This window comes from Schistocerca nitens, chromosome 4 (genome assembly GCF_023898315.1).
Source record: "Schistocerca nitens isolate TAMUIC-IGC-003100 chromosome 4, iqSchNite1.1, whole genome shotgun sequence".
Classification (NCBI taxonomy): Eukaryota; Metazoa; Arthropoda; class Insecta; order Orthoptera; family Acrididae; genus Schistocerca; species Schistocerca nitens.
In genome coordinates, this window is record NC_064617.1 from 286,939,745 (window position 1) to 286,964,861 (window position 25,117).

At 41.9% G+C, this 25,117-nt stretch overlaps 1 protein-coding gene across 1 annotated transcript in view; it reads right to left on the reverse strand.

Moving 5' to 3' along the window:
- LOC126252254 (uncharacterized) overlaps positions 1–25,117 on the reverse strand; it is a 279,447-nt gene that overhangs the window by 73,554 nt on the left and 180,776 nt on the right. The window contains exons 7-8 of the mRNA XM_049953128.1: positions 9,154–9,358; positions 8,183–8,417 (exon numbers count right to left, since the gene is read on the reverse strand). Coding sequence (XP_049809085.1) covers positions 8,183–8,417; positions 9,154–9,358 — 440 coding nt within the window. The remainder of the gene's footprint in view (positions 1–8,182; positions 8,418–9,153; positions 9,359–25,117) is intronic.

The window sequence follows — 25,117 nt, forward strand, 5'->3', positions numbered from 1 at the left end:
TTGATAGGCAGTGAAGCATTATGACGGGTGCATGTCTGTCACCAGGCCCGGCATTTTTTGGCCGCAAGCATGTTTCTAGTATGGCATTGGAGTTGCTGATGGTGGAGGAGTGTGCCCTGGTCCCGGGAACACAGAAAGGAGCGGTAAATGCGACGGAATTCGTGGAGGAGGAGTACGGCCTGTGGTGGTAAGAAAGGATGGTGAGGGTGGATGGGTTTGGTGGGGATGTGCACCTCAACAGCCTCTGACAAAGTCTGGTGTAGAAAGGAAGTGGCATGGGTGATGTCATCAAAGTGCTGATAGGCAAGAGTGTGGCATCTGACCTGAATATCTATGGTATCCCAGTAGGCATCCCAGTTGGCATGGGAGTATTCATGGATGAGTCTCGGGGGTGGGTCTGGGTCGTAGGCAGGGTGAGGGCGAGGTCTGCCTGATATGGTGAGCAGGACAGGAAGGTGATCGCTACCTAGAGGGTCAAGGACGTCTGCAGTAATGTGCCCAAGGAGGTTTGGGGAGGCGAAGACTACGTCGGGAGTGGTATTGGATTCTGGGTGCATATGCTGACGGAGAGGGAGGAGGTCACCTTGGAGGGTGGCAATAAACTGATGCCACCGCCGTAACTGGGCAGGTGTGCGGCTGTGGATGTTGAGGTCGACGGCAATCACGTAGGAGGAGAAGGTGCGGTCTATGTGGGTGAGGAAATCATATGGGATCTGAATATCAGGGCAGATGTAAATGGTGGCACAGGTGATGGTAAGGCCGGGGAAGAAGAGACTGAGGATCAGGTGTTCAGTAGGATCATTGAAGAGGTTGAGGTCGAACAGGGAGATGGCAGAGGTGGCCAATGGCAACTCCACCACACTCAACAGGAAGGGGATTGTCGGTGCGGTGAAGGGTATATGGGGAGGTGCTAATCATGTGAGTAGGCGGAGAAAGGTTTCATTAAGGATGAAGGCATCCATGCAGTGGTGGGAGAGGGAGTGGAGTAGGAGATGTTTGTTGGTGGGGAGGGAGCGTATGTTGTTGAACAGAATACTGTGCTGCTGTCGCACCATAGTAGGGAGGCTAGACTAGGGTGTCGAGATGGGAGAAGGTAAAGTGGTCAAGGTTGTGGAAATAAGTAGCATAGGTGTTGAGGTGAAAGACGGATCTGGTTGCAAGGGAGATCTGGTGCAGGATATGGGGGCGCTGGAAGGGATGGATGTTTTGAAGGACGATGGTTACAAAGTGAATAACGTCCTTGGCTGTGGGGAATGTGTGAAGGGTGTCGCCGGGGTGGGTGGGGTCATTGAAGGGGGGACGGGAACGGTAAGCTCAGGAGAGATGGGGGGATGTTTGGATTTGCATTTCTGTGAGTACGTGGGATGGGGCAGGTTGCAGGTGTTACAGAAAGGGGGGGAGTCTAGGTTGGGGTACTGGCAGAGGAAGTGGGACCCTTTGCAGTGGGGGCAGGTGGAAGGGTCACGACAGTCGAGGGTGAGGTGGGTGTCGTATTTTAAACAATGCTGATACTGGTAGGATTGGGGCTGGGAACAGGAGGGGTCAACTTTGTATCTACGATGGTAGATGAGGGCTCCCTCTTTGAGGAGGGGGTCAATGGAGGGGGCAGATTCACTGAAGACCCTCATCAAGAAGGTAGGGCTGGCGGCATTGTTAATACGGCATGCCAAGCGTTTCTCGAGGTCAGGATGGGACTTGAGCTCTGCCAACACCTCAGCCTCCATGATCACCAGGCTGATCTTGGTGGTCACGGCAGTGAGGGTTGGCGGGCGGCGAGGAGGTTGGGGCTGGTGGGAGAAGGAAGCAGGCTGGGCAGGAGTGAGGGTGGCTTTGGGGCCAAAGTGGATAATTGGGATACAGGCAAGGGTATCAATGTGGAGGGTAGGGCTGGTGAATTTGATGAAAGAGTCACAGCGCGGGACAAGGAGGGAGATGGGGGCAGTAGAATAGTACTTACGGAATAGGAGAGTGAGATTGCGGGCTTCCAGGAGGTGGGTGTTGGGGTGGGAGAAGATTTGGGTATGAGTAGGTGGAGAAGAAGTGGTAGAAGAATCTGGAGGGGGAGGAGTGAGATCCATTAGATCTTCGGCTGGGGGTGAGGGAGGTGGGAGGTGGGGGTTTTCTTGGAGCTGGTTGATTGGGTGGGGATGGTGTTGAGGCGTTTCTTAGGAGTAGGATGGGAGGCGGATTGGGAGTGGGAGTTACAGGTAGGTGGCGGGAGGTGGAAAGCCCCGTTGCCATAGCTGGTGGTTGTGGCAGCAGCGGTGTCGGTGTCAGAGAAGCTGCAGCATTTACTGTGGCCCTATGTGCCACAACCCGCAGAGTGGCAGGGGAAGGGGGAGGGGGGGGGGAAGGGATCAGTCTGTATAGAGGGAGAAGGTGTGGTTGTAGGGGTGGAAGGGAGAGTGAACAGTGTGGGGGTAGGGATTGACATGAGGTTAGGGATGGACACGGGAGGATTAGCCTGTGCACACCATGTAAAGGTGTTAGCTGAAGCAGAGGGAGAAATGTAGACCACAGAGATTGCGGCATTGGACATGGTAGAAGAGACTGAAATGACAAAAGATGAAGATGAAGGCTAACACAAAGACACAGATGATGACAGTGTCCAGGAGGAGCCCATGGAGGAAGGCTGCTGCTGGGCTGCAACAGCGGGGAGGGGGGCCGGGGCCCCACCCTGCTGCTGCAGCGGGGGAGGACGGGTGTCAGCTGCAGGCTGGTGGAGACAGCGGTGGCAGCAGTGGCAGCAGCAACAGCGAGCACCAGGGGACGGCTACAAGGCGACCAGGCGGCAGCGGCAGTGAGCACCGGGTGGTGGCGACCAGGCTGCAGGCTCCGGGAAGTGGCGGCAGCAGCGAGCAGTGGGAGGCGGTGACCAGGCACGACAGCAGCAGCGAACACCGGGAGGCGGTGACCAGGCGGCGGCAAACTCCGGGCGGCGAGGACAGGGGGGCGGGCGGCAGTGACGGCAGGCAGATGAACGGAAAGATGATAGCACTGGCTGGTACCCTTCCAATCGATGATACACCCTGAGTGTAGCCCAGGCAGTGTAATTGCTCGACTTGGAACTGAGGGAATCCAACCCTCGAATGAATGAATGTCGAAAACCCAGGCGACGGAGGGGCCGACCACACAGCCAGGCAGCCTCCTGAGCTGTGGCACTAGCCGCAGTGTTGCATGGAATACTGGCAGTAGTGGGGGCATGGCACGGTTTTCCAATTATGGAACTGTCAGAGTTCTGAGAGTCTGGGACCTGATGATGCACTCTACGTCGAAAACTTCACGTCGAGTATCGATCGCGTACAAGCATAAGGCTGGCTACTGGGCTGCCATTTTGTGGAAACAGCTTGCAACAGGGCGTTAGCTGCATGATGCACCATTAGATGTCAGCACCAGCCATAGCAAACTTAATGTAGTTTCATCTAGTTCTGCAGAAAAATATCTCAAGCTACTGAAGTTTTTGCAGTTGCATCCATTACTTGCTCAATTTCCATTTGTACAGCTGATATATGTGACTCTGAAACTTAATTCTTTTTCGTGGGCATGCTTCATATTCAGTAAAATTTTCTACAACATGTGCCACATTAGTTGCAGCTCCAGAGGTTCCTGGATTTTAAATATATAGCACTTAATGTCAGCAATTTTTGAAGGGCCTAGATCGCAAGAGCTCTTCGGGCCATCATGTAGCAGTACGGATATCTTCTGATGAATAGGGCAACTTTCTGGAGATAGAGTCACAACTAGTGCCAATGGTGGCCAAAGATGGACTTAGTGGCTGTATCAACAATGCAACTAAACCCACCGATTAAGCGCGTTGCTCATTTCGTGTAAAATATGACGTACTGCAAGAAAAATGCGGTGAAAAATCTGAGGTGAATAATAATGTGGTTAATTTCTGTGGATTTATCTGTATAAGCAATTTGGAATATACCGATAGTCTTTATTTTAGCTAACGTACCCAATAAACAAAGCTTTGGTAACTATTTATGTTGATTTCAAAATATACTGTTTCATCGTGAGACTGGATTTACAGAAATACGTCTGTTTTCAATTCTGAGGTTTTGATGTCGTCATTCGAAATGGTGTACAAGTGTTGTGTGCCATGTTGCAGAGGAAATTATGAAAATGGGCTGCGAGCGGCAGTGTTTTATTTTCCAAAAAGTACAGAACTCCAACAGAAATGGATAGCTGACTGCAAAACACCGTGAAAATTTCCAGCTTACACATAATTCAAAGGTAAGCTCAACGTCTTTATGGTTCAGATCGTTTCAGAGTATGTGCGATTTAATATAGAGAGAATGAGCAACTTATTGTGTGTTTAAGTTAGCATTAACTCTAGATGCTCCATAACAATGTGATTTTGGTTGACCTGAAGCCTTTCTATAGCAGAGCAAGTTAGCTGTATACAGTACTGAATCATTAGCGACTGTGATTTTACCAAGTTAGTGTTAATACGAGGGCTGACTTAAAAGTACTGTCTCCACCTTCATAACTCTTCAACAGATGGCAGCATTGATATGTGGCAGGTACTGGCTTGTTCTGTAGCCTCTTCTCTACAGGTCCAGTTTGCGGGAAGCCTTATTATTGAACGGTTGTGTTGTTACAGTGTTAACTATTGAACCCTGTGCAGACAGTCGGTCAGTGTGATTTAAGCAACGTGCAGTCATTGAATTCTTCACAACAGAAGATGTCATCCCAAAGGAGATTCATCAGAGGATGAAAGCAGTTTATGGTGATTGCGTTGATGTGAGTGCTGTGCATCATTGGGAAAGTAAGTTTAAAGATGTTGAGGCGGGAACACCTGACCTGTGTGACAAGAAAAGAGCTGGACTTCCTGTGATAGCAACCACTGAGTTTCACAAGCAAAATGTTGATGGATTCATTCAGAATGATTGTCATATCACTCAGAGAGAAACTGCATGCACAATTGGCATTTCACTAGAATGTGTAGGTTCACATTACTGATTTGGTTGGCTATTGGAAGATCTGTGCACGATGGGTACCCCAGATGCTGACTCCTGAAATGAAAGTGCACAGACTTGAAATTTGCCAGGAACTCCTCTCATGTTATGAGAAAGAAGATGCACAGTACTCACATCAATAGAACCACCATAAACTGCTTTCATTCTCTGATGAATCTTCTTTGGGGTAACACCTTCTGCTGTCAAGAATTTAATGACTGCATGTTGCTTAAGTCGCAGTGACCGAGCATCTGCGCAGGGTTCCATACTTAACACTGTAACAACAAAACCGTTTGATGTTAAGGCTTCCCACCAGCTGGAGCTGTAGAGAAGAGGCTACGGAGCAAGCAAATACCTGCCGCATTCCAATTCTGCCAACTGTTGAAGAGTTACGAAGGTGGAGGCATTACCTTTCAGTCAACCTTCGTATATTTGTTCTCAAATTAACCGACACTAATCCCAAGTTTACTTCGTGGCATCATTTCCCCTGGGCGTTATCATATGTAGCCGATAAAAGTTTTTCTCACTATTTCAAGGTCTTCAAGCTCCATTTCACTGTGGTGCTCATTCTGAGACATGGTGAATATTTTGACAGTTCCACAGGTAAGAAATGTTCTGTGCCCCTTTTGAAACCTCGCCTTAAGGATACAGGGTACTTATAAATGGTGGAAATATCGAATTTTGTATGACTGTTAAATTCTAGTCTTTCCTGATTACATTGATATATACATTACAGGATTTCAAATGAAAAAAAAAAATTCAGAGGTCGGTGCTTGTTTATAACGTTAGATTTACGAAGTATCTAGGCAATGGGGACTGTAAAGCTTTCAATAAAATTAATGAGTTCAATGTTTATGGTGATACCTTGGTAATAAAACTGGAGTGTTGTGGAAATGTGCAAAAGAGGATGGGTGCTAGATTGAGGAAGCTATGAAGAGAAATGAAAGGAAAGTTTCTATCTGATGGAACATCTCTGTCTGGCCAAGGCAGATTGACAGAAACTGAAATAGACCTTCTTCAGAGTTATTATGGACTGGCCATTAGACGAACTGCACCTCTGAATGATGTTAAAGGAATGAGAAAATCTGCATGGGCCACCTACCTTCATAAGTTGTCCACAGATGACCACCCTGTTCACTGACTTTGCCCTAAAGGAGCAGATTCTTGGGTGGTAGACGAATATACGGATATGTTGCACACCCTGGTCATTATGAACATGTTCCAATCATTCGTAGTAAACTGTGATCCATTGTCAGACAACAGCCTAACTGGTTTTACAATATTCTTGAAGAAATCCTTCTCCAGTTTGGCGATCAGAGTTTTAGTATTCCCTTTCTGTATCAGATACAGTTTAATGAACTTAGAGAACACAACCACCACAACAAAGATGTACTTCATGCCACCGCGTCCTGTGGGTAGTGGGCCAAAATTGTCTGCAGCCTGTAACTCGCCCACTTTAGTAATGCTTTGCATTTCCCCCTGTTGTGTGGTTGTGCAGTATTTGACCCATTGGCAATGGTCGCATGCTGCCAGCTGGGCGCAGACTCATCTGGCCAGGTTATTTACGTGGGCATATTCCTCAACGATTTTAGTGAACGTTTTGGCCTCTTATTGTCCGATACTTGAATGGATGTAGTCTATTAACTGTTCCACATACCTATTGGGACAACACAGTCTCCATTTGTCTGTCTCTTCATCTTTCTGCTGGAATAACACTCCATTGTGTATCTTAAAATATTTGGGTACTTTCTCGTATCCCTTTCTGTCGAAATTCACCTTAATGCGTTTCAGTTCAGGATCATCATTTTGTGCTCAACGCCTCTTTGCACACCACACGAATTTCTTTCTTTCCCGCTACCCCCTTCATATACAGTAGCTTAAATTCGTTCGACTGCTCCCTTCCATCGTCTTCTGCCCCCACTGGTAATCTGGACAGAGCATCAGCAACACAATTTTCTGTACCCTTGATGTAGTGGATTTCATATTCGAATTGCTGTATGAACATTGTCCAACGCGTTAAGCGGTCAGTCAGTATCCTGCAGTCCTGCAGAAAACTTAGCGCCTCATGGTCCGTCAACAGTGTCACTTTTCTGCCCTCTAAATACATGCGGAATTTCTTAAATCTGTGCATGATCACGAGCATCTCCTTCTAAGATATGCTGTATCCCTGTTCGTGCTTATTCAGCATGCGGCTGGAGAATGCCACACTACGATGTTCGATTTTTCCATTGACTAGCTTTTCCTAAAATAGCTCACAACCTATTCCATAGTTTGAACTGTCCGACGCTAAACAGAAAGGGAGATTCAAAACTGGATAGTACAACATCTTACTATTGCACAATTGATCCTTTATACCCTGGAATTCTGTTTCACATTCCTCGGTCCACCTCCAAGTTGCATTTTTCTTCAACAATTTGCCTAAATTTGTAATGTTCATCCCTCCCTCCCCCAAGAATTTTCTGTAGAAACCGCACAAGCCTTCAGTTGTTTCCTACTTTTGGGTCTACCACATTCGGCAATGGACTTTAATTTTTCAGAACCAGGTAAAATTCCTTCTGAAGTAAGGATATGCCTCAGGAATTGAATTTCTGCTCCTACAAACTCACATTTTGCGAGCTTTTAAAGTCATTCCACCTCATCTCAGAGCCATGAGTACCTCCTCCAAAACTTGACAATGCTCATTACACGTTTCTGTAGCGATCAATAAATCATCTACATATATCACGAGTTTGCTCATTAGACTCTCCCCCAGGACATGACTCAACGCTCTTACAAAAACCGCCACACAGAAATTGTAGGTCCGAATGGTACTACCCTAAATAGGTAGCTTCACCCTTCAAAAAGGAAAGAAGTGTACCGTCTGCTTTCCTCTGCCAACGGGATCTGCCAAAATCCCGAGGTCAGACCAACACTGGACATTAAATTGATATTATTGAAATTCTGCAGCAGTTCCTCCATATTGTCAGGATGATCTAATTCCCTTACAATTACTTTATTTATTTGTCTTGCATCTAATACAATTCTGACTGAATTATCACATTTTTTAACAATAACGATAGGAGTGCAATAATCGCTCCTACATTGTTCGACTATACCTCAACCCATTTGTTTTAATCAAATTCTGACGGCATCTTGATCAGCTATAGGTATTACATATGGTTTGCACTTTCTTGGTTCGTGAGGTTTCAATTTTATAGAGTACTCGAAAACGGTAACTTTACCAGGTCAATCCGAGATATGTCCTCATAGTGGTACAACAACCCACACAACTCTTTCTTTTCCCCTTCTGATATACCCTTGACTGCATCAGTCACTTCCTTAATTCTATTATGCATATTGACTTCCTCACTCCAACCCTCAGTAACTATGGCATGAACAATGTGATTTTCACCTGTTAAAAGTTTTTTAAATTTTACTTGCCCTTTTTCATTCTGAAATCCAAATTCTAGGCATTTCCTACACAATTAAGCGAAGTATTGTATTTGAACAGGAAGTCAGTTCCTAAAATTACCTCCTTTACTAGATCACTCACTACAAAACATTCTAACTCAAATTTATTTTTTCCACATTTAAATTCTAAAAGTATTTGTTGTCTTATTAGCTTACTCATACCACCAACTGCAGTTTTAATCTGAACGCTAGTGACTGGGAAGATTACTAGTTCCCTATTTTTGATCATGTTCATAAAACTTTCCGACACCACTGACACATTTACTACCTGAATCTAGAAGTGCATCAACCATTTCTTTGCCAACTTTAATTTCAATAATTGGCTACTTCTCGTCCCTTGTCTTCCAATTCTAGCATACGCACATTCTGTTCTATCCATCACTCAATCTCGTGTTCATCCCAAAATAATTCATTAAATATTTCCTTCGCCCCAGATTCATTCCTTCCCTTATGTAAACCTCTAGCAATTTTAAACTTCTTTCATTTCCACGCCGGCCGAAGTGGCCGTGCAGTTAAAGGCGCTGCAGTCTGGAACCGCAAGACCGCTACGGTCGCAGGTTCGAATCCTGCCTCGGGCATGGATGTTTGTGATGTCCTTAGGTTAGTTAGGTTCAACTAGTTCTAAGTTCTAGGGGACTAATGACCTCAGCAGTTGAGTCCCATAGTGCTCAGAGCCATTTGAACCAATTTCATTTCCACATATGCAATATGCAGCAGTAACGACCATAACATTCTATCTTACCAATGCCAATCAGTCACACTAAAATCACACTCTTCCTTCATATACCAATACGTACGAACTTCATTACACAAACTACCCCCATCCACATTATTTACTTCAGCCCTCTCTAAATTTTCTCTTGGTTCTTCCACACCTTTCGCCAATTCACTACCCACAGCATGCACAACTTTACTGTTTATCTCCTTCAAAATATCAACACTTGCAGCTTCAACAAAATTACGCATTAATTCACTGTTAAACACTTTATCTTCCTGAAATAATACATCGATGCCTAAGCCATCATCACCCTAAATATTCATCTCAGCTACCTTATCTGCTGATACACCATTTAAATTCACATCAGAAACCTTGCTTTCCTCCATCGACAAATTAACTTTATGTGAATCATACACAACTCTATCTACCGCCGCTACGTTACATAAATTGCTGCTATCTGTCATACAATTTTGGGACTTCCAGACTTGCTACATTCCATTGTGATTGGACAAAAATCAGCACACACTGCCATTTATACACACTTTTCATCCTTATTAACCCCCGATCCTACTTTACATACATTCTCACATTCATAGTCTGACAAATGTTTTACATCCACACATTAATTAATAAGTTTCAATCACTTTCATTTGTGACTAGAAATGCATAAATTCCTTCCTCGAAAGTATCAATACCAGTAGCTTTACCATTACTCTGTTCCTTGGAACAGAAATCATCTACCTCTGCCGCAACATTTTCAACTTCAACTGCTGGTGAGACCAATGCTAAGCCTCCCTTAGTAACATTGATGCTGCCTTCACTAACATCTATGCTTTTCACCAACTCACAAATACTTACTACTACAACACCTTCCTGCAATTGCTACTATTTGCTAATACCTCTTCAGAACTGTCCACACAATTTGCTTTCACAAAATTCATCTCCTCTTTAACTTCTTTTTGAACCACTGAATCTTTCCATTCATCACCATTCACACACTCATTCATTACACGTTTTAACTTACATCATTCCCCACAAATTTAATCCCATTACTTTTACTTAAATCTCTCACAAATCTATGCTTCCACCATTCGCGGCTGCTTTTATTGGAAGATACACCTATATAGCCTTCCTCTTTAATATACCCCATATTACATATTTGTTGCCTTTCTCCAAACCTATCTACATTTCTACCATTGGCATTATCTCCAGTCCTTTTCATCGCCTGTTTAGATCACCATCCCTGGACCTGAGATGTGGCGAACATCAGTTTCCCGACTGGTTGCTGCGCGATTGCACTTCGCGCGAATTTCCCCTGTCAAATCTGCGTTCTTTACTTGGGTCCCGTTCATGGAAGTTATCACTCCTGTTCGTTCTCCAATCATTCTGCTCATTCCAGCTACTCTCTCCCTGAGAATTCCTTTGATTTCTCTCACTATTATTATTTTGGTGATGACTATTTGGATTCTCATTTTGATAGCTACCACCTGGTTTGCTCTGAGGATTGAACTTCAAAGCCCTCTCTAATTTTTCTACAAATTCTAGAAATTCGTCCACGGAATCACATGGACTATGGACAAGATCCCACAGCAAATTATCGGGTAATCGCCGTTTTAACGTGGTGATTTCCGTTAAAACCCACAATGGATGTTTCACATGCATAAGCTTGCCAAGTTCGTGCTTGCAAAAATCTCTTATCATCCCATTATCGTACCTGTAACTCGGCCTGTTTAAAAATTCATTTTGGATCTGCGTCTGTTTTGCCTTGCTCCAAAATTTATTCAAAAAACACTTTTCGAACTCTTCGTACGATTCGCGGGAACTACATTTAACATTTGCTCCAGACTGTAGGTCTCCCTCCAAATGCTGGTTAACGTATTTTGTTTTTGCTTTGTCTGACACGCCGTGAACAGAAGCATCCCTACAGGCAGCCAAGAAATTTACTGGGTGATATTTTCTGTCATAATATTTCAAATCTCCGGTATTTGCCTAAGGGATATTTATAACTGGCGTGGCTGGTTGGGAGGCTAACGAATTTACATCAGTTTTTATCTGTTGCATTTGTTTTTTAAATTCATTTTCAGTAGTAATACTGGAGTTTATTTTATCTATAATTTTGCCCAATTCTTTCTCACCCTCACCTACATGATTGGCAATGTCACTAATAGCTAAATTTATATTGCTTTTATGAGCATCTTGCGCTTTTATACAGTCGCTTACCCTGCCCCCAAGTTCCGTTTGTATCTTATCCATTTTTTCCCCCAAGATCTTTTTCCACTGATCCAGTTTTAGATTTTACTATGACAACTTCATCTGTAATTTTCCCCATATCCACTTGGACACATTTTAATTTATCATCAATTGCTTTTTTAAGGTTACCCAAAATTTTTTCAACTTCTTTCATAGTACGCATTGTACCCATATCAGTCCGAATTGTATCCGTAACTGTTTGGAATGTGCCCATATCTGTTCACAATGTACCCATATCTGTTCGAATTGTACTGATATTATTTGCCATTGTATTCATATTATTTCCCAATCCCTAGATAATTTGCATTAGCTCAGACATCATATCTCCCCCACATTCATTCCAATTGCCTAAATTCCTACTAGTTACACTTTTGCGCTCTAATTTTGGACTAACCAGCTCACTTCCATTTTCAGAATTACACATACTAGGTGGCTGTTTTATATTCGTGAGATCTATAAGTGGAGCTTGAACTTCACAGTTAAACACTATCTTACTATTTGCGCAGGCACTTATCTGATCTGAGGTGGTTCCCTCTGCCATGGTGATGCCATTGGTTGTAGTGATGTCGACATGGAAGACTACCCTGGAGTACTCAAAGATGCTGCCGTCGCACTGCTGTTGATCTGCGTCCACCACTGGATAGGTCACCTGATGCAACTGTAGCTGCTGCCGGTTACCACGTATTCCAACAGTCTCCGATACTGCTGTCTGTTAACCATGCTAACCGCTACTGTTCCCTGGACTCAAATTATTTATACTCTGAGCCCCCATACAAATTGCCTTTAATATGATAGATTAGGACCTCTAGTGATAGCATGTGTTAGTTGCGAAAATTACTGCGTAATTTCACCATTTCCAGAAACCTACTTGTGTGCGGGGGGAGGGGGGAATGATATATCACTGTGTTTTGTGAGAGATTCACTCTACAGAAATCTCTGCTGGTTTTGCAAGGTTTTTACACTTCACATAGTACACTGAATTACAGAGAGCAAAGGAATTACCACTTTACAGGACACAAATCCCGGACGAGAAACCTCTAATTGCAGGCTTTCAAATAAAAATGCAGTGGTGGCCCTCAACTATGTACCCTCAGACTCAGAGCTGAAACATTGAAAGTTTTGGCTGGCTTCATTGTCTAGGGGCTGGGATACGTAGTTGCCGCATTACAAACCAAATACTGCTGAGTTTACAGTATACATTGTGAATAAACACATGAATTGAATGGTCAAAGGTTCCTATCATTCGGCAATTGCAAATTTTGAATGTAACTTAGATATTTATAAATGAAACACTGCAATCAAATAAAATCTGCAGGTACTATTTTTAACGACTTTAAATGATGAGTACGATAGCAGAAGTACCTTTAAGAATGCTGTTTATTTCTGTAAAACACTTTTTGGTGTCAATGGTCCAGCAATTAAATAAAATATTAAGTTGAATAACAGGGAAACAATAGATTCCTACTTCACGTAATTAGTTATGAACAACAACATAGTTCATGAGATATTCCCTTCCAAACGCATACTACATCTTCACTGCAGAGTGCAAGTGCACAAGTCAGCACTATGAAATATTTCTATCTCCTGCAACCATGCGCAAACTGCTCAACACTCTCCAAGTATTTCCTGCGACCCTCTGTTGTGCCTCCCCATCCAGCACTCCCCCATGTCCTGTGCGACCCAATGCTCCTCCCCCACTTCCATACCGTCTCTCCACTGACTTCGGTTGTTGCCTACAGTAGTAATGAGCACTGTGATTGGCTAGAGTGCTTCTGCCATGTCTCCAAGCCAACGCACACACACAAACATATTGAAACACATACAAAATACTGGATTTACATTTAAATAACCTGAAATTCAATAAATATTCCTACAGCTCGACCATAAACACACTCTAACACACATTATTAAATAGATAAACAAATAAAATAAACATATATCAAAGGAATAGAAACAAAAGTAGACCAGTAGCCTAATGCCTCTGTGCTTTCTAAACCACAGTAAATATTTGACCAATTTCTTCATAAATAGTATATATCAGATATAAACGAAGACATAGACAAATAAATATATTTATAAGCATGCTGCTACCATTTTTCATGTAACTGTGGAGTGTTTATGGCCTGATGTGATCAATAGTAATCAGCCACTTTGACCTCTAATAACTCATGTACTATTCAAGTAATTCATACCAATTTAGGTTTACGCTAATAGCTTTCTAAAGATACGTCAATCAACAAAATTGTATGATTGATTTCAATTTTGGAAATTTGTTGCTGGGTGTTACTTGTCTAATTTACAGTCATATACTAAACTTTGAACTTATAATGACATCTAAAATCTGATTACACCATCAGAATCGTCCTGCAAATAATGTTAATGTACACGTTTCTTTTTAAGGTATCATGATTCCTCTGGCTATTATTAATTTCTACATGAACTGTGAAATGTCTACCATTGTGGTTTCACAAAGTCCGCCATCTTTGGTACTCACAAAGTCTGCCATTTTTGGCACTCCCAGCATACAAATCTCCTTCATTGACACAAAGCTCATTCCTCAACACATCATCAACATGGAATTCCCAGCCATGTGGTCAGCCTGGACCCACATGCTGGGGCTACCCCTCTTGCTCTGGCTAATGTTCGGCACCACACAGTTGCTGATGAGCCACAGCTTGCTGTGCGGCCCATGCAGCCACGCCAACTTAGGGTGCCACAACTCGCCTATTATCTCATAATACGCACATATACACACACTATTCTGTACAAGTTGATAGCAGTGAGATGTTTGGGGAAAATTTACATGTATATTGAAAGAATAGGCAAAAGGGAAATGTCAGTGGTGTATTTGTCACAGTAGTCAAGGAACTCACATCCACTGAGATAGAAATTGAAGCTGCATGTGAGACTGCTTAGGCAGGACTTGCTATCAGAGGTGGGTGTAAAATGATAATTGGATCCTTCTACTGTCCACCAGACTCTTCTCATGATGAAGCCAAATGCTTTAGAGAAAACCTCAGTTCACTTGTATGTAAGCTCCCAGTCCTACTGTAATCATTGGAGGAGACTTTGATCACAATTAATTGGAAAAATTACAGTTCTGTTAGTGGTGGGCATGATAAGACATCCTGAGAAACATTAATAAATGCCTTCTCTGAAAACTACCTAGAACAGATAGTCAGGAACTCCACTCATGATGGGAACAATAGACCTGACCTCTGATATCATTGACCATGATGTTATGGCAACAGTGATTACCAAAGTACAAACAACAGCTAAAACAAGGAGAACGATATATATGTTCTGTAAACTACATAAAAGATTAGTAGTACTGTATCTCAATGAGGGACCTGAAATTTTCAGCAAAGGGCAGAAGCATGTAGAGAAACTATGGTTCAAGTTTAAAAGAATAGTTGATTAAGCACTGGAAAGATATGTACCCAGGAGAACAGTTCATGTGGGAGAGAACCTTATTGATATACAGTCACTGTACAGAAACTTCTAAAGAAACAGAGATTAGTGCGTAACAGCTTTAAAACAAAGGATACAGCTATAGATAGACAGATTCTGAATGAAACATGTTTGGCTGCCAAGAAAGCATGCTTGATGCCAAAGGCTGATAGAGGCACCAAAGCTGGTATCCAGCCCCTAGCAAATGAAACATGAACTGAAACTGAGTGTAGCAAAGCAAAAGTAATGCTTAACTCTGTTTTCAAATGTTCCTTTATAAAGAAAGACCCAGAAAATTGCCCCAATTTAATCCTTGTATCACTGAAAAGATGAATGAAATAAGTATTAGTGTTAGTGGTGTTGAGGAACAGCTGAAATCATTAAAACTGAACAAAACTACAAAGCTCAATGGAATCCGTGTCAGATTCGGTACTGAATTTGCAGCTAAGTTACCCCCTCTTCTAACTATTATCTATCATATGTCCCTTGAAAAACAAAATTGTGCCAACTTCTTGGAAAAAAGCACAGGTTGTACCTGTCTATGAGGAGGGTAGTAGAAGTGATCCACAAAACTACCATTCAATGTCCTTGACATTGATTTGTTGTAGAATCTTAAAACATATACTGAGCTCAAAGATAATGTGGTCTTGTGAACAGAATTGCCTCCTTAATGCCAACCAGCATTGCTCATGTGAAACCCAACTCACACTTTTCTCACATGACATACGAAAGCTGTGGATCAAGGCAGTCAGGTAGATGCAGTATTTCTTCATTTCCAAAAAGCATTTGACCTACACTTTTTGTCAATGTAGGATCATATGAGGTATCAAGTGAAATACTTGACTGGAGTGAGGACTTTTTGGTAGGGAGAACACAGCATGTTATCTTGGATGGAGAGTAATTATCAAATGTAGACGTAAATTCAGTTGTGCCCCATGGAAGTGCATTGGGACCCTTGCTGTTCATGGTGTATGTTAATGACCTGCATACTATATTAATAGTAACCTCAGACTTTTTGCAGATGATGCAGTTATCAAAGGCAAAGTACTATCTGAAAGAATCTGGATAAATATTTAGTCAGATCTTGATAAGATTTCAATGTGGTGCAAAGATTGGCATTTTGCTTTAAATGTTCAGAAATGTAAACTTGTGCACTTCACAAAAAAGAAAGAAAAAAAGAGAACAATGCAGTAGTCTATGTCTATAATATCAGTGGGTCACTGCTGGAATGTGCCAACTCATACAAATATCTGGGTGTATCACTTCGTAGGGATATGAAATGGAATCATCACATATGCTCAGTCGTGGGTAAAACAGATGGCAAACTTCAGATTATTGCCAGAATGCTGGGGAAGTACAATCAGTCTACAAAGGAGATTGCTTACAAGTCACTCAGGCAACTGGTCTGTTGCTAAAGACCAGTACCAAATAGGACTAACAGGGGATATTGAACATATACAGAGAATGCCAGCATGAATGATCACAGGTTTATTTGCCCCATGGGAGAGTGTCACAGGGATACTGAAGCAAATGAACTGGAAGACTCTTGAAGACAGACATGAACTATCCTGAGAATGTCTATTAGCAACGCTTCAAGAACTGGCTTTTAATGATGAGTCTAGGAATACACAATAATCCCCTATGTATCACTCACATGTTGTTGTTGTTGTGGTCTTCAGTCCTGAGACTGGTTTGATGCAGCTCTCCATGCTACTCTATCCTGTGCAAGCTTCTTCATCTCCCAGTACCTACTGCAACCTACATCCTTCTGAATCTGCTTAGTGTATTCATCTCTTGATCTCCCCCTAAGATTTTTACCCTCCACGCTGCCCTCCAATACTAAATTGGTGATCCCTTCATGCCTCAGAACATGTCCTACCAACCGATCCCTTCTTCTGGTCAAGTTGTGCCACAAACTCCTCTTCTCCCCACTCCTATTCAGTACCTCCTCATTAGTTATGTGATCTACCCATCTAATCTTCAGCATTCTTCTGTAGCACCACATTTCGAAAGCTTCTATTCTCTTCTTGTCCAAACTATTTACCGTCCATGTTTCACTTCCATACATGGCTACACTCCATACAAATACTTTCAGAAATGACTTCCTGACACTTAAATCTATATTCGATGTTAACAAATTTCTCTGCTACAGAAACGCTTTCCTTGCCATTGCCAGTCTACATTTTATATCCTCTCTACTTCTACCATCATCAGTTATTTTGCTCCCCAAATAGCAAAACTCCTTTACTACTTTAAGTGTCTCATTTCCTAATCTAATACCCTCAACATCACCCGATTTAATTTGACTACATTCCATTACCCTCGTTTTGCTTTTGTTGATGTTCATCTTATATCCTCCTTTCAAGACACTGTCCATTCCGTTCAACTGCTCTTCCAAGTCCTTTGCTGTCTCTGACAGAATTACAATGTCATCGGCGAACCTCAAGGTTTTTATTTCTTCTCCATGGATTTTAATACCTATTCCGAATTTGTCTTTTGTTTCCTTTACTGCTTGCTCAATATACAGATTGAATAACATTAGGGAGAGGCTACAACCCTGTCTTACTCCTTTCCCAACCACTGCTTCCCTTTCATGTCCCTCCACTCTTATAACTGCCATCTGGTTTCTGTACAAATTGTAAATAGCCTTTCGCTCCCTGTATTTTACCCCTGCCACCTTTAGAATTTGAAAGAGAGTATTCCAGTTAACATTGTCAAAAGCTTTCTCTAAATCTACAAATGCTAGAAATGTAGGTTTGCCTTTCCTTAATCTTTCTTCTAAGATAAGTCGCAAGGTCAGTATTGCCTCACGTGTTCCAGTATTTCTACGGAATCCAAACTGATCTTCCCCTAGGTCGGCTTCTACTAGTTTTTCCATTCGTCTGTAAAGAATTCGTGTTAGTATTTTGCAGCTGTGACTTATTAAACTGATTGTTCGGTAATTCTCACATCTGTCAACACCTGCTTTCTTTGGGATTGGAATTATTATATTCTTCTTGAAGTCTGAGGGTATTTCGCCTGTTTCATACATCTTGCTCACCAGATGGTAGAGTTTTGTCAGGACTGGCTCTCCCAAGGCCATCAGTAGTTCCAATGGAATGTTGTCTACTCCGGGGGCCTTGTTTCGACTCAGGTCTTTCAGTGCTCTGTCAAACTCTTCACGCAGTATCGTATCTCCCATTTCATCTTCATCTACATCCTCTTCCATTTCCATAATATTGTCCTCAAGTACATCGCCCTTGTATAGACCCTCTGTATACTCCTTCCACCTTTCTGCTTTCCCTTCTTTGCTTAGAAATGGGTTTCCATCTGAGCTCTTGATGTTCATACAAGTGGTTCTCTTTTCTCCAAAGGTCTCTTTAATTTTCCTGTAGGCAGTATCTATCTTACCCCTAGTGAGATAAGCCTCTACATCCTTACATTTGTCCTCTAGCCGTCCCTGCTTAGCCATTTTGCACTTCCTGTCGATCTCATTTTTGAGACGTTTGTATTCCTTTTTGCCTGCTTCATTTACTGCATTTTTATATTTTCTCCTTTCATCAATTAAATTCAATATTTCTTCTGTTACCCAAGGATTTCTACTAGCCCTCGTCTTTTTACCTACTTGATCGTCTGCTGCCTTCACTACTTCATCCCTCAGAGCTACCCATTCTTCTTCTACTGTATTTCTTTCCCCCATTCCTGCCATTTGTTCCCTTATGCTCTCCCTGAAACTCTGTACAACCTGTGGTTCTTTCAGTTTATCCAGGTCCCATCTCCTTAAATTCCCCACCTTTTTGCAGTTTCTTCAGTTTTAATCTACAGGTCATAACCAATAGATTGTGGTCAGAGTTCACATCTGCCCCTGGAAATGTCTTACAATTTAAAACCTGGTTCCTAAATCTCTGTCTTACCATTATGTAATCTATCTGATACCTTTTAGTATCTCCAGGGTTCTTCCATGTATACAACCTTCTATCATGATTCTTAAACCAAGTGTTAGCTATGATTAAGTTGTGCTCTGTGCAAAATTCTACCAGGCGGCTTCCTCTTTCATTTCTTAGCCCCAATCCATATTCACCTACTACGTTTCCTTCTCTCCCTTTTCCTACACTCGAATTCCAGTCACCCATGACTATTAAATTTTCGTCTCCCTTCACTATCTGAATAATTTCTATTATTTCATCATACATTTCTTCAATTTCTTCGTCATCTGCAGAGCTAGTTGGCATATAAACTTGGACTACTGTAGTAGGTGTGGGCTTCGTATCTATCTTGGCCACAATAATGTGTTCACTAAGCTGTTTGTAGTAGCTTACCCGCGTTCCTATTTTCCTATTCATTATTAAACCTACTCCTGCATTACCCCTATTTGACTTTGTGTTTATAACCCTGTAGTCACCTGACCAGAAGTCTTGTTCCTCCTGCCACCGAACTTCACTCACATAGGGATCGTGAAGATAGGATTAGAATAATTTCTCTATGCCCAGGTGCATTCAAACAATCATTCTTTCTGCATTGCATGTGGGAATGGAATAGGACCCTAATAACAGGTACACTGATTGATTTTTTTTATTGGTAAAGTTATATCATACAGCACAATTTGTACAACTGACACTGGATAGGTCAAAGAAAAGTTATACATAGTCTTAGCAAATAGTAGCAAATCAAAATTAGGAACATTTTCTTACAATTTAATTTTTATGTAATTTTTTTGTTACATATTCAGAAGTTCTTTTACAAAACAGAAACAGTGCTTTATTAGAAATGTCTTTAATTCAGTTTTAAATTTTAGATGCATAGTGATTTTTATTTCCTCTGGTATCTTATTGTGTAGTATTACACCAACATTAATTATGCTCCGCCGGCCGGTGTGGCCGTGCGGTCTAGGCGCTTCAGTCTGGAACCGCGTGACCGCTCCGGTCGCAGGTTCGAATCCTGCCTCGGGCATGGATGTGTGTGATGTCCTTAGGTTAGTTAGGTTTAAGTAGTTCTAAGTTCTAGGGGACTAATGACCACAGATGTTAAGTCCCATAGTGCTCAGAGCCATTTGAATTATGCTCCTCTGTTACAGTGTAGTGGGGCATATCCTCTACCATGCATCTCACGGTGGTTTGCAGAGTATAGATGTAGATGTACACTGTGCTGTCTGAATGCGCAATGTTGGGCCTGCAGTTCAGCAGACAGACTGTGGTGAAGGGTTATGTTGGTTGAAGTTTACGAGGGAAGAAAAGAGGTGTGGAGCAGGAGGGAGAGTTCAGTAAGGGTGGCCAGTTGCTCAGAGGGAGGCAACAGTTGTTCGAGAAAGGAAAATAGGAGGGAGAGGCAGTAGGTACACAGAATAGGAATATGGCACACAGACACTGGAACCAGTGAGTTCATGCAGTACACGATGACAGTGACATGGGGGAGTGGATTGGGACAGGGTGGCAGAACAGAGGGAGAGAAGACTATAAGGAAGAGGGTGTGAGTTCAGGACATTAGCAGGAGGATTTCAGGATGTATTGCAAGAATAGCTTCCATCTGTGTAGTACAGAAAAGATGGTGCTAGGGGAAAGGAACCAAATGACATGGGCTGCGAAGCAGCCATTGAAATTGAGCATGTGGTGCTTAACCGCATGTTTCACCACTGGACGGTCACCTCCAGTCTTGGCCACAATTTGGTGGTAGCCATTCATTCAGGTTGACTGCTGGTCATACCCACATAAAACACTGTAAAGAAATAGCAGCAGAGCTGGTACATGACATGGCTGCTTTCACAGATGTCCCTGTCTCTGATGGGATAGAATAAGCCTGTGATGACTCTGGAATAGGTGTTGAGTGGTTGAGTTGGACATGTATTGCACCTGTATCTTCCACTGGTATATGACTGATATGTGAAAAGGTTGAGAGTGGGTATGATATCCACCTTCTACACACATCCAAAAATCTAAACACCCAGCAACCCTCGACACCCTACTATGGTACCATGGTACATTTCCAACCAACTGCCTGCAGCCTTGCCTCTCATATTACAAATGTGAACAATTTCCCTCATTGACTCTTGAGCACCCCTGTCTCTACTGCTCACTGTTGATGCCATCTCCCCACACCCAAATCCATGGCCTTGCTGATATCAAACACTATATGTTTCCCAGGATCCTTCCAACTACAAACTCACCACCTCATTTTTTATACATCTAATTAATTTGTTTGAGTGGAACATACATAACAAATCTGCAGTACAGCCATGGGATGTGCATTGCACCTTCCTATGCCAGTCTGTTTATGGGTCATCTAAAGGAAACTTCCTAACCATAAAACCTCTGTCTGGTCAGGTTCATTGATGACTTGAGATTTAGCTAAGAAAGTAAGTGGATTAGGGATAAGACATTCTTCATTTTTACTTCTTCACAACTTTACATTATCCCCTTCAAAATAATCCCCTTCACGATCTTACAACATCCATGTGCTCAAAGCAGTGTTTGATGTTATTTTCTGAAACAGCTCTGAAAGCATTTTTTGGTGTCCATCATTTTTTCTTTCATGGCTTGAGCTGTCTCAAATCCCATATCTTTCAGTGCAGGTTTCACTTTCAGGAATGGAAAGAAGGTCACACAGAAGAAGATCTACTAAGTAGGGTGGGTGTTTGAATACAAGAATACCATGCGCAGCCAGAAACAACTTGGTGGGCATCAGGTTCTTCGGCATAAGATTTAAACAAACTTTCCTTATGCAAAAATTTTCATATAAAATTTCACTAACTGATTCTTTGTTGTTTTTTACAATATCAACAACCAAACAAATATTCAATTAATGGTCTTTTTGCATTAAATCTAAAATTTTTCAGCATTTTTGTCCATTGTTGATGTTGAGGGTCACCCTAGAGATGACTCATCTTCAGTTTCTTCTCATCCCTATCTGAACTGCTTAAGCCACTCAATAACTACAGTATGTCGAAGACATTCATCACAACACTCTTGCTTCAACAAATAACAGGCCTCTGTGGTGGACTTTCCAAGTTTTGCTAAAAATTTCGCATTAACCTGTTCGTCTTTCAAAATGCTAAGCATTTTTTGACAGGGCAGATATATGGTCTGACGGCCCAATTAAGTGGCTGGCAGATGAATGGGTAGTGCGAATGGAGAGGGGAGATGTCACATGAATCAGCTGTGTAGCTTTTCGTCTCGATGCCCATGCTGTTTGTCAATTAAAAAATCAATCTTGTTAAATTTTAGCCAAAACTTTCATTTAATGATCTGGACCCAGTGCTAAGATATGCTATTCTCATTCCTTCAAAGTCTAAGCATCTTCTGTCCAATTCACTTCACATGTCCTCCACAGCCCATCATTCCACCCTTGTGGGCATTCACTTCCACCTCTGTAATGGCTCCATCCATACCTTTGTCCAAATCAGGCCCACTAACCATCAACAGTATCTGTGTTTTGATAACTGTCATCCCTTCCACATTAAAAAATCACTCCCACATAGTATGGCACACCTGCAGTGATGAGGATTCTCTGGCTCAGTATGCTGACGGTCTTACTAAGGGTTTCATAGTCAGGTACTATATCCCAAATCCAGCCCACAAACAGATTTCTCATGCTGTATCCTCACACATCACTAATCATCCCACCACCCCCAAGAACCACCTGCAAATGAACACTCATTCATCACCTAAGATTGTCCTGGACTGGAAGAACTGTACCACAGCCTTCACCAGGGCTTCAACTATCATCATGTCCAGAAATTATGGACTCGTACCCACAGACCTTCCTATCTCTCCCTAAACTGGTATTACACCTCCCACCCAAACTACACAATATCCTTGTCCATCCCTATACCACACCTGCTCTCAAGCCCTTACCACATGTGTCATATCCCTGCAGAAGACCCAGTACTAAGACCTGTCCTATTCAACTATCCAACACATCCTATTCCATTTCCATCGCAGGCTTATCCTATTCCATAAGAGGTATGGCCACCTGTGAAAGCAAACATATTATAAACTAGCACTACTGCAATTTTCCGTACAGAATTTTATGTGGGCTTGACCACCAATCAACTGTCCACCCTAATGATTGACCACCACCAAACTATGGCCAAAAGCAGAGTTGCCAAACCAGTGGTTAAACATGTTGTTGGAAACAAGCTTCATTTGAATGGATGCTTGAGCACTGATGCCACCTGGGTCTTTCTCTCCAGCACCAGCTATTCTGAACAATGTAAAGGGGAGTTATCCTTACACCACAACCTTCAGTCCTATAATCGTCCTATCCCCCATCTCTGCTAACCCCCTCCAGCCACGCCATCTTCTCTACAGTCTTCTCTTCCACTGCTCTGTTACCTAGTCCCAATCCACTGCCCACATCATCACCCTCATGCACTGCATGGACTCACCAGCTCTGGTGCATTCCTATCCTGTGCACTGCCTACCTCTCTCTCCCCTATTCCTATTGCATACACCTACTGTCTCCCTGTGAGCCATTAATCACCCTTTCCCAAACTGCCCTCCACTTCCCGCATCTTTTCTCCCCTTGCCTACTCTCTCTCTCTCTCTCTCTCTCTCTCTCTCTCTCTCTCTCTCTCTCTCTCTGTGTGTGTGTGTGTGTGTGTGTGTTGGTGTGTGTGTGTGTTTTATCTTCAATCAATTATTTATTAAAATATGAACCTCATTCACAAGACTTTATTCATTAAAATCCTTACACCCTTTGAGTTCTCCATATTCTCACATACAAAGAAATGTTTAGGTTGGAAAACATTTGAGTCTAGTGGCCAGGTTATGGGAGTTGTAGATGAGAATTTTCTGATCTTCCAATGTTCCACACTTTGGCTGGAAACTTAAAGTATTAGCTAAAACAGCAACTGAGTACGAGGAGCAAAGGATTGTTTCAAAGTTGCTATTTTTCTTATAATATACATAAACATATATAAAGTAATTTCCATAATGATCAGCATGAGCAGCTTAGTAATAATTTGTTGTTGGCATACTTTTCACAAGTAGCCTGTGGTGGCTGGTTCTGCTTATAAACTTTTTCCTTGTCCCTGAAGACTCCTCCTTCATGACATTGTATGAAGGAATGAAATTCCTGGGGAAATCCTAGATAATGGCACTGACCTAATGGAAGACTATGTTGAAATATTAAGTGCACTGAATATAAAAAAATGCTGTCTTTCACTGCTAGGTCAAGAAATTTTCTCATTGATTTTTTATGTTCATACTTATATGAATGGTCTAGTTGCACAAATGAGACACCAAAACTACCAAACAAGATGTTATACTTTCAGTCACAGTTCACACTTGGTGTTTGCACATTAATTTAGATTTGCAATTTATCGTATGTAAACATGCAAGCACAAATTTTGGAATGTGTGAAAAATGTTTGATAAAAAACAGTTCAGAGCAAATTACCTTTCCATTCACATACCTTGTTGTCTTCTTTCTATGGTGCACTGACTTCTTTACTCTCTTACCTGGAATAAATATTTCTTATGTAATTCATGATCTAAAGAGCCTGATTACTAATGTTACATTGGCATATAATTTGGCAAGGGATGAGCAGGTCTCTATTGTTAGATATTTTCTTAATTTCCCATAGTTCTGATATTATTGATGTTAAACATGAGAGAAGTGAACACCATGAAGAACAAAGAAAGGAAGTAATGAGAGGATGATTATCCTAAAATTATACAATAAACTGTGCAGTATTCTCTACAGCTCTTTGCTTTTACAGATAAAACTATATTACATAGTTAGCTGGGTGACATATTTGGGTCATTTAATCACCAAACTGAGATCATGAAATTTAACAAAGTTAAATTGTGGAGCTCACTGATTTCAGTAATATATAAAACATTTTACTATCAAGTCTATATCACAGTGCTTCTTTTATAGAAGACAGCCAGTGTGACCTATATTTTGTGGTCATCTTTAGGCTTAATGATGACAGACAAAGAGAAGTAATCAGAAAAGTCTGTGGGTTGAAACACCACAAACAATGAAATATACACAACTTATTATGTAGTCATTTCCACAGTAACGTGTCAGCTCATTAGCTCACAAGCTGCCATACTGAATGTTATATAAACTTTGCACATCATATGCATAGCAGTGCATAGGTCTGGACAGGTTACAACTACAATTAGCTATACCTGACAAATTCCAAGTAACAAAAGCAAAGACAATAGTTAAAATACAACTTAGATCAATCTGTGAAGAAAATGTGAACTCGACCTTTGACATGGATAGTACAGTTGGGTCGTTTATGTGTATATAGAAGTGATTGTAATGTTTTAACTTGCATTACCTGGTATGTATTTTATTACTGA